The sequence below is a fragment of the Oncorhynchus keta genome, chromosome 22, assembly GCF_023373465.1.
Source record: "Oncorhynchus keta strain PuntledgeMale-10-30-2019 chromosome 22, Oket_V2, whole genome shotgun sequence".
NCBI classification, from domain to species: domain Eukaryota; kingdom Metazoa; phylum Chordata; class Actinopteri; order Salmoniformes; family Salmonidae; genus Oncorhynchus; species Oncorhynchus keta.
Genome location: NC_068442.1, coordinates 43,174,772 through 43,189,025, shown reverse-complemented (window position 1 = coordinate 43,189,025; position 14,254 = coordinate 43,174,772). Strand labels below are relative to the sequence as shown.

The window sequence follows — 14,254 nt, the reverse complement described above, 5'->3', positions numbered from 1 at the left end:
AGTAAAACACACAGGTGTTCTAATGGAGAGTAAAACACAGGTGTTCTAATGGAGAGTAAAACACACAGGTGTTCTAATGGGGAGTAAAACACACAGGTGTTCTAATGGAGAGTAAAACACACAGGTATTCTAATGGAGAGTAAAACACACAGGTATTCTAATGGAGAGTAAACCACACAGGTATTCTAATGGAGAGTAAAACACACAGGTGTTCTAATGGAGAGTAAAACACACAGGTGTTCTAATGGAGAGTAAAACACACAGGTGTTCTAATGGAGAGTAAAACACACAGGTGTTCTAATGGAGAGTAAAACACACAGGTGTTCTAATGGAGAGTAAAACACACAGGTGTTCTAATGGAGAGTAAAACACACAGGTATTCTAATGGAGAGTAAAACACACAGGTATTCTAATGGAGAGTAAAACACACAGGTGTTCTAATGGAGAGTAAAACACACAGGTGTTCTAATGGAGAGTAAAACACACAGGTATTCTAATGGAGAGTAAAACACACAGGTATTCTAATGGAGAGTAAAACACACAGGTGTTCTAATGGAGAGTAAAACACACAGGTATTCAAATGGTGCCAAGTAATCATTAACTGTTTTATAAATCACATTGCTCTTAATGCTGCTTTTCGACTAACACCAGTGTTACACTAGTGCATACACCCTTATGATATACTAGGGAAATCGTGTCTCCGTAGCTAGGGCTGACAGTGAGGACTTGTGAAGAGCAGAATCAACATCCTCCGCTGGGTGTTGAAGTCCACAGTCAGACATTGTTATTTAAATGTCAGCTAAAAAGTACCAGTGGTCTGGCTTTGGCCCCAAGTTAGAGCAGGTCCGCCTGAGTCATGGCCCAGTGAGACACGGGTGCTGACCCGCAGAAAACAGAAAAGTCTGAGACTTTTGGGTAAACACTGGGTGGAAATACACCATAAACTGCCCTTTCATGTGCTGCCGTAATGATATGATTTTGCTCCTGTCCAGGATTCCCACAAGGCACACGCTTTTCACAGAACTCCAGTCAAACTCACCTTGATCTGGTTCTGATGATTCATACTCTCGGAGCTCATCTGGAACTTGACCGCCTCCATCTCCTCCCGACTTGAGTCTTTGAGGCTCCTCACCTGGCCCTCCGCCTTCTCCAGCTTCTCCTGGAGTTCCAGCATGGCTGCCGGAAGGTTCTCCATCATCCTCAGCTCCTCTCTCAGGCTGGCGTTCTCCTGGCGAAGGGCGGCCATGCAAGCCTCCTGCCGCTCCACCTCCCTGGACGTCCGCTCTTCTAACTCCCCTATCCTGCCTGCCTCCCCCGCCCAGCCTTCCTTGGCCTCCTCCCTTTCTGCCGTCAGTCTACATAGGGTCATCCCAAGCTCTGCCATCTCTGTATTGGCCCGGTGGAGGCTCTCGCGTGTCTCAGCATTCTCCATGGTCAGCCTCTCGTTCTGGGTCTTGAGTGTGGCCAGCTCTCCTCTGGCGGAGGCCTCAGCGGTAGCCAATTCTGCCCGGGTGGCTGCCTCCACCCGGTCACGCTCCCTGCTCAGTGCCTCTTCCCTCTCATTGCACTGCAGGAGCTCGGCTACGTGCCTCTGGTTGAGTGCCTCGGTCTGGGCTTTAAGCTGCTCCGTTAGGGTCCTGAGTTCGTCTCTCTGGGCCTCCGTCACCTCCAGCTGGGCCTGGCTCCTCATCCTGTCTTCCGCAGAGGTGTTCAGCTGCACCCTTAGATCCAGCACTTCTGCCTGGAGCCTCGTCACTTCCTTCATGTTCACCTCCAGCTGGCCCTCTATCATGGTCATTTTGGCAGCTATCTCCTGGCTCTCCTTGGCCTGGGCAGAGCTCCTCACTAGCTGGGTTCTCTCCACCGTTTGCTTCTCGGTGGTGACCCTCTCTATCAGCTTTGTCTTTTTGGCACAGGCCTTTTCTGCATCTGTCTTAGCCTTCTCCAGTGCCCTACCCCTGGCCTCTAGGGCCTCCACCCTGGCCTGGAGCTCTACACAGCCTTTCTCCTTGTTCTCGAGCTGGGCCTGCCGGTCTTTGAGCTGCTCCTGCAGGCTGGCCTCACTCCTGCGGGACCGACTCAAGCTCTTCTCCAGCTCTGCGATCTGCCCATGGATGGCCTTCAGCTCATCCTGCATGGAGCTCAGGGCCGCCCTCACCGTGGTCTGCTCCTCCCTCAGGCCTAGGTTCTCCTGCTCCAGACGTTTGCCGGCGGCGTCTGACACCTCGGCAGCCATGGCTGCCCTCTGCAGACTCTCGTCCAAGGCCCGGTTCTCCTCACGCAGCCTCCTGTCCTTCTCATCCACAGTCACTTTGGCGTCGTCCAGCTGGCTCCTCAACTGCTTGTCAGAGGCCCTCAGAGCAGCCACCTCACCCTCAAGGGCTACCCGGCTTTCTGCCAGCTCCTTCTTCAGCTCCTCATTCCTCTTCACTGTGCCCAGCAACTTCCCGTTCAGCTCCATCAGGTTGGTGCACTGGGTCTTGTACTCCTCGATCCTATTGGCTTGCTCCCTGACGCTGGACTCCAGTTCTGAGAGGTTGGCGCTCAGGCCATCGCGCTCTGTGGTCAGGCTATGGCTCTGGCCCTCCAGGTGCTGGAGCTTCTGCGTGCTGGAGAGCAGCTCCGCCTCTCTGGTCTTCAACTGATTCTTCAGGTAGAGGAGTTCCACCTCCAAGGCTTCTTTCAGATTGCCCATGCTTCCCTGGATCTCCTCTTTCTCTTCCTGCGCCCTGTCTCTGGCCTCCTCGGCCTGTATCTCCCTTTCTTCCAGAGCACTCTGGAGGTCATGCAGCTGCCTCTGCAGGTTGCTGGCCTCCTTCTCCCTCAAAGTCAATGCCCCCTGCAGCTTGTCAATGGCGTTACACTGCTCCTCTGCACACTCTGCAAACTTAGACTTCTCCTCTGCAGCAGACTTTGACAGCGCCTCCAGCTTGGCCTCATCCTCCTTTGCTGCCACCTCCTTGACCCTTAGCTCATTTGCCAGCTTCTCAGCCTGCCGCCTCCTATCCTCTCCCTCAGCCAGAGCCTCTATCTTCCCCCCCTCTGCCTCCTTCAGTCTGTCCAGCAGCTCGTGGATCTTCTGTGCTGAGTCAAAATAGCTGGTCACCTGCTGGCCCTTCTCATCCAACACACCGTCCAGCTTGGCCATTAGTTCTACGTTCTTCCCCTCTGCGGCCACCAGCTTCTCCTGGAGGTGGCACTGTTCTGCTTCCCTGGCCCTCTCCCCAGCCCTCAGGGTCTCCAGCTCGCGGGACAAGGCCTCCTCACGCCTCTCCAGGGCTTTCAGGGTCCCTTGCATACCCTGCTGTTCCTCCTGTGCGGTCAGCGACACATCCAGCTGCCTCTGGAGCTCCAGCACCACGCCTTTGAGCTCAGCACCCTCCTCCCCCATCAGGCGCACCCTGTCCTGGAGCTCCCGCTGCTTCAGCTCTGACTGGTCCAGCTCCAGGCGGAGCTCGTCCAACATGCTCACCTCCACGCCGGAAGGCAGCGACTCGTTCAGCTCGCTCAGCATGCCCGGGCCGTACTCAGGACTGCCGGGGAACTCATGAGCGTGCTGGGGGGGGGGGGTATTAGAGAAACAGGGTACTAGAGTGAGTACTGCAGACTTGACACATTGTTAAGACTTCACTAGAAATACTGTATGATCTCACAAGATATGACTAGCTCCTTATAGAACCATATTAGTCCCAGTAGAGTAAAAGCTCTGAGGAGCTGTGTCAGTACCTGTGAGTATGTGCTGGCCAGGCTGTTAATGCTGGAGCTGCGACTGGGTGGTTTCCACATGTGGCCAGGTGAGTTGGGCATGCCCAGTGTCCTCCTGGAGATAAGAAAACACACATGTGATGAGGTGACATCACCAAGTGTCTACATTTGATCAATTCCTCAATCCAATGCGCAGCATCTTGAGTGTAGGGTGCATTTATAAACATAATGACTTTGCAATTGGTTACCTTGCAAAGGTGGGCCAGGACGAGTCAAGGTCATGACCCCTGGAAGCCACGTCAAACTGGATCTCGTTGAGCTCATACAGGTGACTTACGATGTCAACACTGAGGTGGGATTTCAGCAAGGGGCTGCGAGCATAGTACCAGTCACTGCAAGAAGAAGAGAAGCATATACAGGGAAATGAGTTGAGAGATAGGCATAACAACACACATGTGCATACATTCACATAGAACTACCTTCACTAACACACTTGGATTGTTCCTTATATTAAATCACTTCGACACATAAAAAAAGTACTTTTTTGGACTAATGTACATGCCTTTTACAAACACACAGGTACATTTCACAAGTACATAGAGCATATAGACGTGGTTCTGTACAACGGGAGAAGTAACTTTTCGAGAAGCGGATTGGTACAAAATGCTGTATCTATACTGAGTCAGACAACGTCTACTCCCCTCCCACTGAACACTGCTTCCAGTAACCTTTGGCAACATAAGAACCAGCACACTGTGTTTACTCACCTGAGGAACAGGGAAATGTTTACAGAAGTAAAACACCACAAAGGAAAAGAGAAATGAAAGGCGCTAACAAGAATCAGGAAGGAGACGTTGTTCACTTGAAATCGATTTCAGAATAGTAGTCTGGAACATAAACAAGTCCCTTCATTTAGCCAAACACTATCCCAGACGTGAACCTATGACCTCTGCACCCATGTTTAACGGCTAAAACTGTTGCTGGAGTGGGGTCAGGTTTGAGATTTGAAAAAATACATGTCTGCTCACTTTGCAGTTTCCAAGTATGATATTTATTTGAGACTTGACCCCCTCTTTGCCGCAGGGATTTCAACCAATGACCTTCTGTGAATCCTGTGCTGGGTTGAGTTTTACCTGGTCACCCTTTGGTTCATCAGGCACTGCTGCAGCGTGTCGGCCAGTCGCTGGTGCACCAGGGAGTAACGAATGAAAGCCCTGCCTTTCCCCAGAGAAGTCTTCAGCTGGAAGGGAAAAGTACAGGAAATATTCACAGTGCTGTACAGCAAATATATGTGATAGCTGTTCCTCTGCCAATGAGGCCTTAAATTAGCGTATGTTTCCTGAATGTGTCCATTAAAGGGATAGTTCAAATCAAAGTTCGTCAGACATTTTCATTCCTCAAAAGTGGTCTATAATCAATCATCCATATTCAACTAAATCTGTTGTGTAGATCCTGTTAACAAATATGATTTGTTTCTTCATGGCTAGTATCCACTACCTGGCAGAATGCTAAATTCCCCCATGCCCTTATAACTACTTATCAGTGAGACTGACAATTGAATGCATCTATGTTAATTATGCAATCCGTGACAGCTGCAATGTCAGGAGTATTATCCGTTTCATCACACAAGGGAAATATGCGTCAAAGTAGATTTGGTAGATCATTTGTAGATACAGTTCATTTGTTCCTTCATTATTTCACATTTGGTGAAACTGTAATGGTATACATAACTTCAGATAGAGGGTACAAAGAAATGGTGACAGTGGTGTTTGCTGTGACCCATAAAAAAGTGGTAAAGAACTCTAAAGATAGAACGTCATCATGTATGAATTACTACGATACATTGTGTAATAACAGTTGACAATCCTTATAATTGTCCTTTAAAAGTGCTGATCTCAATACCTCAGGGATGGATTTGACAAAGCGGATACCATCGTTGGCTCCTTTGATCTTGGCCAGACAGTCGCTGAAATAATCCCAGTAGTCTTTTCTGGTGCCAAGAAATGTTGTCTTCTCCTTCTGGTCAAACTGAAAAGCGTAGATGACGTGTTAGCGACAAGTTGTATGTGACCTACTGTACAGAGATCTGAACAATGCCACATTGGTGAGCATAGCAGGTTGGCCTTGATTTGACTTGGACTCTGTGCGGCGGTTTCCTGGATACAGATTAAACCTAATCCTGGACTGAAAAGCATGTTGCTTAATCTGTGTCTGGTAGGGGGAAAAACAGATTGTTCTATAGATGTTTTGATTAATTAACCAGTCCTGGATGTTGCTTTGAGGCCTTGGTCCCGCCTAAAGAAAGGGAAAACACTGTTCGTACTATACCACTGTCTATGAACGGTGAGTGACTCACCTGTAGAAGGTACTCCAGTTTGTAGGAGAATTTCTGCAGATTGGGACTATCATCTGTGATTGGCTCCCCATTCTCCCTGTACTCTTTAGTGAGCTCAGCAACAGCATCTGTGGTTCAGAGAGAGAGAGAGAGAGAGAGAGAGAGAGAGAGAGAGAGAGAGAGAGAGAGAGAGAGAGAGAGAGAGAGAGAGAGAGAGAGAGAGAAAGAGAGAGAGAGAGAGAGAGAGAGAGAGAGAGAGAGAGAGAGAGAGAGAGAGAGAGAGAAAAAAAAAGACAGAGAGAGGGAGAGAGAGAGAGAGAGAGAGAGACAGAGAGAGATGTTTTTTCTCTATTTATACTATGTTCTTCATTGAAGAATAATAGTGAAGACATAAAGCTATGAAATAGCACATATGTAATCATGTAGCAACCAAAAAAGTGTTAAACAAATCAAAATATATTTTATATTTGAGATTCTTCAAAGTAGCTACCCTTCGCCTTAATGACAGCTTTGCACACTCTTGGCATTCTCTCAACCAGCTTCCAACAGTCCTGAAGGAGTTCCCACATATGATGAGCACTTGTTGGCTGCTTTTCCTTCACTCTGCGGTCCAACTCATCCCAAACCATCTCAATTGGGTTGAGGTCGGGTGATTGCGGAGGCCAGGTCATCTGATGCATCACAGCTGTTCTTGCCATAACGTGGACTTGATATTTTACCAAATAGGGCTGTCTTCTGTATATCACCGCTATCTTGTCACAACACAACTGATTGGCTCAAATGCATTAAGGAAAGAAATTCCACAAATTCACTTTTAACAAGGCACACCTGTTAATTGAAATGGATTCCAGGTGACTACCTCATGAAGCTGGTTGAGAGAATGCCAAGAGTGTGCAAAGCTGTCATCGAGGTAAAGGGTGGCTGCTTTGAAGAATCTCAAATATAAAATATATTTTGATTTGTTTAACACTTTTTTGGTTACTACATGGTTCCATATGTGGTATTTCATAGTTTTGATGTAAAAAATAAAGAAAAACCCTGGAACGAGTAGGTGTGTCCAAACTTTTGACTGGTACTGTACATCGACGTTACACAAGTATTCCCCTCACTTATACACAGCTGACAGGAACTGAGTTTCTACTACACAAACTTTACCTGTTGAGAGAAACACATTACTGTGATCGTCCCTGACCTGGTAGCCTCCTTCTCCTGAACTAAACAAAAAAAAAACGTAAATCGATCTAGGCCAATAGGCACAGTATCTGTGGAACGTTTTAAGTGGGCACAGAAACCCTGACATTTCTAGAAACCATTACAATGTACCAAAAATACAGTACACACAGTCAGATGTAATATCCTCACAGTGGCCTGGATACATTTCAATGGTTTCTCCCCAACCCCTACCCACAACCTCTAACTCCACACAGATGACCCCTTCCTCACACATCCCAGCTCAGTACAATTACCCACTTGCCTCTCATCCAGCGTAAAAACAGGAAAGACACCCGTGACGGGTGCACCCTGAGGCTAAGCACCCCCTCTCTCTCTCGCTGCATGCTGACAGGGCCTCTCTGTCGCCCCAGCCACACCCTGGGGGGTACACCCCGGGGACTGGGGGAGAGGGTCGGCTCCATGATGTCGTCCCAATGAGGAGACCGGAAAACCAATGTGTGGAAAGAAATGCTGTCGGGCTTGAAGCCGAGGCCAAGCCAGTTACATCGAGGCCACTGCAACCCTTCTGTCACTTTCTCTACCTCTGTGATCCTACTCTCTTTCTATCTTTCTCTCCCTCTCTGACTCTCGATGTCAGCCGACAGTGGTGGTCTACCCCTGTAACTATCACACAGGCCCGCACGCACTGGTTGTTACAAAGGGACCGACACGCGGGCAGTCACACGCAGTCACGCACACAAAAACACACAATGGCAGTGTACCATGCAGATCTCTGATAATCCTCTGAAGCTGGCTCTCCCCCACACCGCCGGCCATGGTCCGACTGGCTCTATGGCAACCAGGTCACGGGGTGATACACAGTCTGCTGAATCAGAGAATCAGATGGACAGTCAGGAACAAAAGACAAGCATGTACTGACACACACACACACGCGGGCGGGCGGACTGGGACCAAAAATCTACCCCCATTATTAGCTACATAATGATCATTTAGACAAGTTAGACGATCCGACTGGGCAAAAATGGACCAGCCCAACATCTCAGTACTACATCCCTTTCTCATTCTATCTGTCATTCACTCACTATATCACACACACATGCTTGCAAACACACACATACAGTCAAACACACACACACACACACTTTCATTACGCATTTCTAAGCAACGCTGGAGACCATGCTGTGTTTCCAAACTTGTGGTTTGAACTCCACCTACCTTGGTCGTGGCTAAAAAAATTGAAATATTTGATTCTGGTACATAAGCCTGTGAGCTCAGTGTTACCTCAAGACAAGTCTGAGAAAGAAATTGATGAGCTTTCTATGAGTTCCACAGGGAACTCACTTTTAGAATATGGTATTCTTGGATTTTGAATATGGTGTTCTTGGATTCTGAATATGGTATTCTTGGATTCTGAATATGGTGTTCTTGGATTCTGAATATGGTATTCTTGGATTCTGAATATGGTGTTCTTGGATTCTGAATATGGTGTTCTTGGATTCTGAATATGGTGTTCTTGGATTCTGAATATGGTGTTCTTGGCTGCCTGGTTGCATAGAGATCACCCTCTGCGAGGCCAGAACAAACAGATGCATCTGGTTTTCATGGGAAATGGAAAGAGATCCTGTGACGCAACTACCACATTTGGACGTTAACAACAAAGATTGTACAGTATGAAGATAGGCAGAAACTGCTTCTCCAGGTGAAATCCCTGATCACACTTGTAGGTGAACGTCATGACGACGTTGGCTAGCTAAACTCATGCGTAGAAACACGTCAGCAGGTTTAATGGTCATCTCGCACTGAACTGCGCATGTGCAGGCCGTCAAATCAAAAGCACTTCTTCAATATAAGTTGTTTTGGACAAAAATGAAAAAGTGTCAGTTTGTCACATTCATGAGGTTGGAGAATTAAGATGTTCAACTAGTTAAGACATTTGCTCAAATCTAGGTCGTGCCTTTAGATTTCAAGAAAATTAACTAAGGAATCCATTTTCACTTCTCAAACTCCAAACACCGGCCTGGTCTGCTTAGTCTGTTTCGCAAGTCCCGCCTATGGTTTTTAGAAACGTTGTATTAACAAGGAAACACCAGGCAACACGCCACCTTTACATACTGGCCACACCAGCTGCGTTGCGTGTGCGAGTGTGGCAAAATAAATGTACACATACATTACATGGCCAAAAGTATGTCACCTCCTCGTCGAACATCTCATTCCAAAATCATGGGCGTTAATATGGAGTTGTGCCCCCCTTTGCTGCTATAAACAGCCACTCCTCTGGGAAGGCTTTCCACTAGATGTTGGAACATTGCTGTGGGGACTTGCTTCCATTCAGCCACAAGAGCATTAGTGAGGTAGGGCACTGATGTTGGGCAATTAGGCCTGGCTAGCAGTCTGTGTTCCAATTCATCCCAAAGGTGTTCGATGGGATTGAGGTCAGGGCTCTGTGCAGGTCAGTCAAATTCTTCCACACCGATTTCGACAAACCATTTCTGTATAGACCTCACTTTGTGCACGGGGGCATTGCACGGGGGCATTGGGGTGGCAGGTACCCTAGTGGTTAGAGCGTGGGCCAGTAAACGAAAGGTTGCTGGATCAAATCCCTGAGCTGACAAGGTAAAAATCTGTTGTTCTGCCCCTGAACAAGGCAGTTAACCCACTGTTCCCCGGTAGGCCTTCATTGCAAATAAGAATTTGTTCTTAACTAACTTGCCTAGTTAAATAATGTTTAAATAAATAAAAAACAATTACATTGTTATGTTGAAAGAGGAAAGGGCCTTCCCCAAACTGTTGCCACAAAGTTGGAAGCATAGAATAGTCTAGAATGTCATTGTATGTTGTAGCATTAAGATTTACCTTCACTGGAACTAAGGGGCCGAGCCTGAACCATGAAAAACAGCCCCAGGCCATTATTCCTCCTCCACCAAACTTTACAGTTGGTACTATGCATTGGGGCAGGGAAAATAACAATCCAATGTTTATATCCCAGGACAAATTAGCTGGCAACAGCAAGCTAGCTATATAAATGTCCATGAGTGTCTCATGTGTTTCTTCCTGTCCCCATTAATATAGTTGCTTCAGAGTTATTTTTGATATTTCAACCTGCATGTCCTGATTTCATCCTGTGTGGATGGACAAAATCAACATGTGCAAGATGGCACACGCACATGCCCAGTGTAGTCAGCATGTAACTCCTCCTCCACATTTACTGGATTGGTTCTCCAGAGCAGAAGATAACCTTCCCCGACAGGGCCATAAAAAATTCAACACTGCTCAGGCGTTTCTGTTATGCCTGCTACGTTACATGCTGTCTAAACTGGGCACGTGCATGCGTCCACGTGCACCATCACACACACACATGTTGATTTTGTCCATCCACACCAAACGCGATCTAGACACGCAGATTGAAATATCAAAACAAACTCCGAACCAACTATATTAATTTGGGGACAGGTCGAAACCCATGAAACTTTCATGGACATTTAGCTAGCTAGCTTGCTGTTGCTAGTGAATATGTCCTGGGATATAAACATTGGGTTGTTATTTTAACTGAAATGCACAAGGTCCTTTTTTCTGGAACTTTGTAGAATGTTGACCCATTTTGAGATAAAAGGTGAAACCTAGTTAGTTTCTAGTAATCTCCCCTCCTTCAGTCTTCTTCTTCTGTGGATTTTATATGGCGGTTGGCAACCAACGTTAAGGTGCATTACCACCACCAACTGGACTTGCCAAATTCTATTCTAGCGCCTGGCTACTCAGACACCCGTTGACGCGCAGAAGCGTTTTGGATGAAATTATTGAATAACATGTATGTGTACATTTATTTTGCAACGTTCTTGCAGACAACGCAGGTGGTGTGGTCAGCATGTTAGGTTACATAGAGATTCTTCCATTTACCACAACATCCATTGCCTCACCTCCACACCTATCATTTACTGTACTGATATTATTAGGTTGGCACTCAGGCTACAAAGGCAAATATGTCTATAAAATATGCAGGCCGACCTTCAGGCCAATTCTAAAATAACGTATCAGACTTCTTAATTCAACTGTCTTTTATTTTGGTTCTTCCTTTCTTTTTTATCAAGGTTCTTTCTCTCTCTATCTATCTTAGCCTAGTAACGCAGTTTAATGTGATGGCTGCAAATGTGCACTGTACTATCTACAGTTGAAGTCGGAAGTTTACGTACACTTAGGTTGGAGTCATTAAAACTAGTTTTTCAACCACTCCAAAAATGTCTTGTTAACAAACTATAGTTTTGGTAAGTTGTTTAGGACATCCAAAGTAATTTTTTAACAATTGTTTAAAGACAGATTATTTCACTTATAGTTCACTGTATCACAATTCCAGTGGGTCATAAGTTAACATACACTAAGTTGTCTGTGCCTTTAAACAGCTTGGAAAATTCCAGAAAATTATGTAATGGCTTTAGAAGCTTCTGATAGGCTAATTGACATCATTGGAGTCAATTGGAGGTGTACGTGTGGATGTATTTCAAGACCTACATTCAAACGCAATGCCTCTTTGCTTGACATCATGGGAAAATCAAAAGAAATCAACCAAGAAAATCAGCCAGTCTGCAAAAAATTTGGTTCATCCTTGGGAGAAATGTCCAAACGCCTGAAGGTACCACGTTAATCTGTACAATCAATAGTACGCAAGTATAAACACCATGGGACCACGCAGACGTCATACCGCCCAGGAAGGAGACGTGTTCTTTCTCCTAGAGATGAACGTAATTTGGTGCGAAAAGTGCAAATCAATCCCAGAACAACAGCAAAGGACCTTGTGAAGATGCTGGAGGAAACAGGTACAAAAGTGTCTATATCCACAGTAAAATGAGTCCTATATCGACATAACCTAAAAGGCAGCTCAGCAAGGAAGAAGCCACTGCTCCAAAACCGCCATAAAAAAAGCCAGACTACGGTTTGCAACTGCACATGGGGACAAAGATCATACTTTTTGGAGAAATGTCCTCTGGTCTGATGAAACAAAAATAGAACTGTTTTGCCATAATGACCATCGTTATGTTTGGAGGAAAAAGGGGGAGGCTTGCAAGTCGAAGAACACCATGCCAACCTTGAAGCACGGGGGTGGCAGCATCATGTTGTGGGGGTGCTTTGCTGAGGAGGGACTGGTGCACTTCACAAAATAGATGTGAATATATTGAAGCAACATCTCAAGACATCAGTCAGTTAGTTAAAGCTTGGTCGCAAATTAGTCTTCCAAATGGACAATGACCCCAAGCATACTTCCAAAATGGCTTAAGGACAACAAAGTCAAGGTATTGGAGTGGCCATCACAAAGCCCTGACCTCAATCAAGTAGAACATTTGTGGGTAGAACTGAAAAGTTTACACCAGCTCTGTCAGGAGGAATTGGCCAAAATTCACCCAAATTATTGTGGGAAGCTTGTGGAAGGCTGTCCAAAAACATTAAACAATGTAAAGGGAATGCCATCAAATAATAATTGAGTGTATGTAAACGTCTGACTCACTGGGAATGTGATGAAATAAATAAAAGCTGAAATAAATCGTTCTCAATACTATTATTCTGACATTTCACATTCTTAAAATAAAGTGGTGATCCTAACTGACCTAAGACAGGGATTTTTACTAGGATTAAATGTCAGGAATTGTGAAAAACTGAGTTTAAATGTATTTGGCTAAGGTGTATGTAAACTTCTGACTTCAACTGTATATTGCGTGTGTGTTTAAATTGCATAGTTGTATCCTCTGAGTGGAACAGACTGTATTGTGGCTGCAACAAGAATCAGATCATTGAAAACTGTTGCGTAAGAACAGGGTAATGTTAAGCGTAAGAACAGGGTAATGTTTAACTATCAATCACCGGAATGCGAAAACATTATGCACTAGTCCTTTAAACATTTTACTTGACGCTTAAAGTTGATTATGTTCGCACACAACAAGGTTTTATTCATGAGAAAATCCATCGATCGATTGTAATACGCGAGAGACTAAAAAGGTTCACTCAGACCGCGATGTTGCCAAAAGAGGAAGTGGGGAGGAACTCTAAACTAAGTGAAACTATTCCTACATTGTTGTATAATTTTGCTTATTGTTGGATAAAGGGAACCGAAAACTGGGAGCGGATTTATTATGGTTTGTATTTTAAAAGAACAAGCTGTCCAAACGTTACAATATAGACTGTACTTCATTCTTAATAGCTATTCAAATTAAACACTAATTGCCAAATCATTTCACTCTAGACTACATTATGTTGCACAACACATTTGACTAAAACCCTAAATAAAATGGGCTGGTATGTCCACATAGCTAATAATGTTGTTATTATCTGACTATATCCTGTGACAGTCTGTCCTTGGCATGTATATAGCCCTAAATCAGTTATTTCATTCTAAGTGAATGTACATAAAACACATTTATATTAATATAAACAAATAGATATTGATCATTTTAAAAAAAAACTACTTAAACGTACGTTAAACTGCGTGATCCATGAAAATCCAGATAGTTTACGTCCACACACAATCTTGCTATGTATGGGCCGGCAACAATAACTGGATTGACAAGTACGTCAACCACTTACAATGCGAGGATGAGGACAAGGGCAGGGGTTCCCACTAGTTACCACAGCTACAAAGTCAAAATTGGCTGTTGGCCTACCGTTATTTTTTTAAAGCTTTTTGGTATTTATTTAAAGTTACGGTTAGGCATAAACTTAGCAGTGCGATTAGGTTAAGGTTTGCGGTTAGGGATAGGTTTAAAATCAGATTTTAAGAAGATAAATTGTAGAAATAGGCGGTGTGTATGACTTTGTGGCTGGGGTAATTAGTGACGACCCAAGGGCAGAGGACTCGGTATGTGTAGTTTGGTTGTAGAGTATGACAAGGTAAATAGTAAAATCATGTGGGATGATTAATGTAGGACTGGTTTATTTCTCAGGACTACCACACCCAACTCAGGCATGATTTGTAAGAAAATAGGCTTTTAGCCAGAGCTGCACAGGCGAAGAGAAAGGGTTTACTTCTACCAAATATCTGCCCGTGAAAATATGACCACG

General features: G+C 45.2%; 1 protein-coding gene across 1 annotated transcript in view; it reads right to left on the bottom strand.

Annotated features, from left to right (window-relative positions):
* Positions 1-13,780, bottom strand: part of LOC118401526 (FYVE and coiled-coil domain-containing protein 1-like) — a 45,280-nt gene extending 31,500 nt beyond the window's left edge. Inside the window, exons 1-8 of the mRNA XM_052475808.1 lie at positions 13,673-13,780; positions 7,975-8,075; positions 6,062-6,168; positions 5,608-5,733; positions 4,839-4,945; positions 3,954-4,097; positions 3,727-3,820; positions 1,040-3,556 (exon numbers count right to left, since the gene is read on the bottom strand). Coding sequence (XP_052331768.1) covers positions 1,040-3,556; positions 3,727-3,820; positions 3,954-4,097; positions 4,839-4,945; positions 5,608-5,733; positions 6,062-6,168; positions 7,975-8,029 — 3,150 coding nt within the window. The 5' untranslated portion in view covers positions 8,030-8,075; positions 13,673-13,780. The remainder of the gene's footprint in view (positions 1-1,039; positions 3,557-3,726; positions 3,821-3,953; positions 4,098-4,838; positions 4,946-5,607; positions 5,734-6,061; positions 6,169-7,974; positions 8,076-13,672) is intronic.
* Between the last annotated feature and the right edge of the window lie 474 nt (positions 13,781-14,254).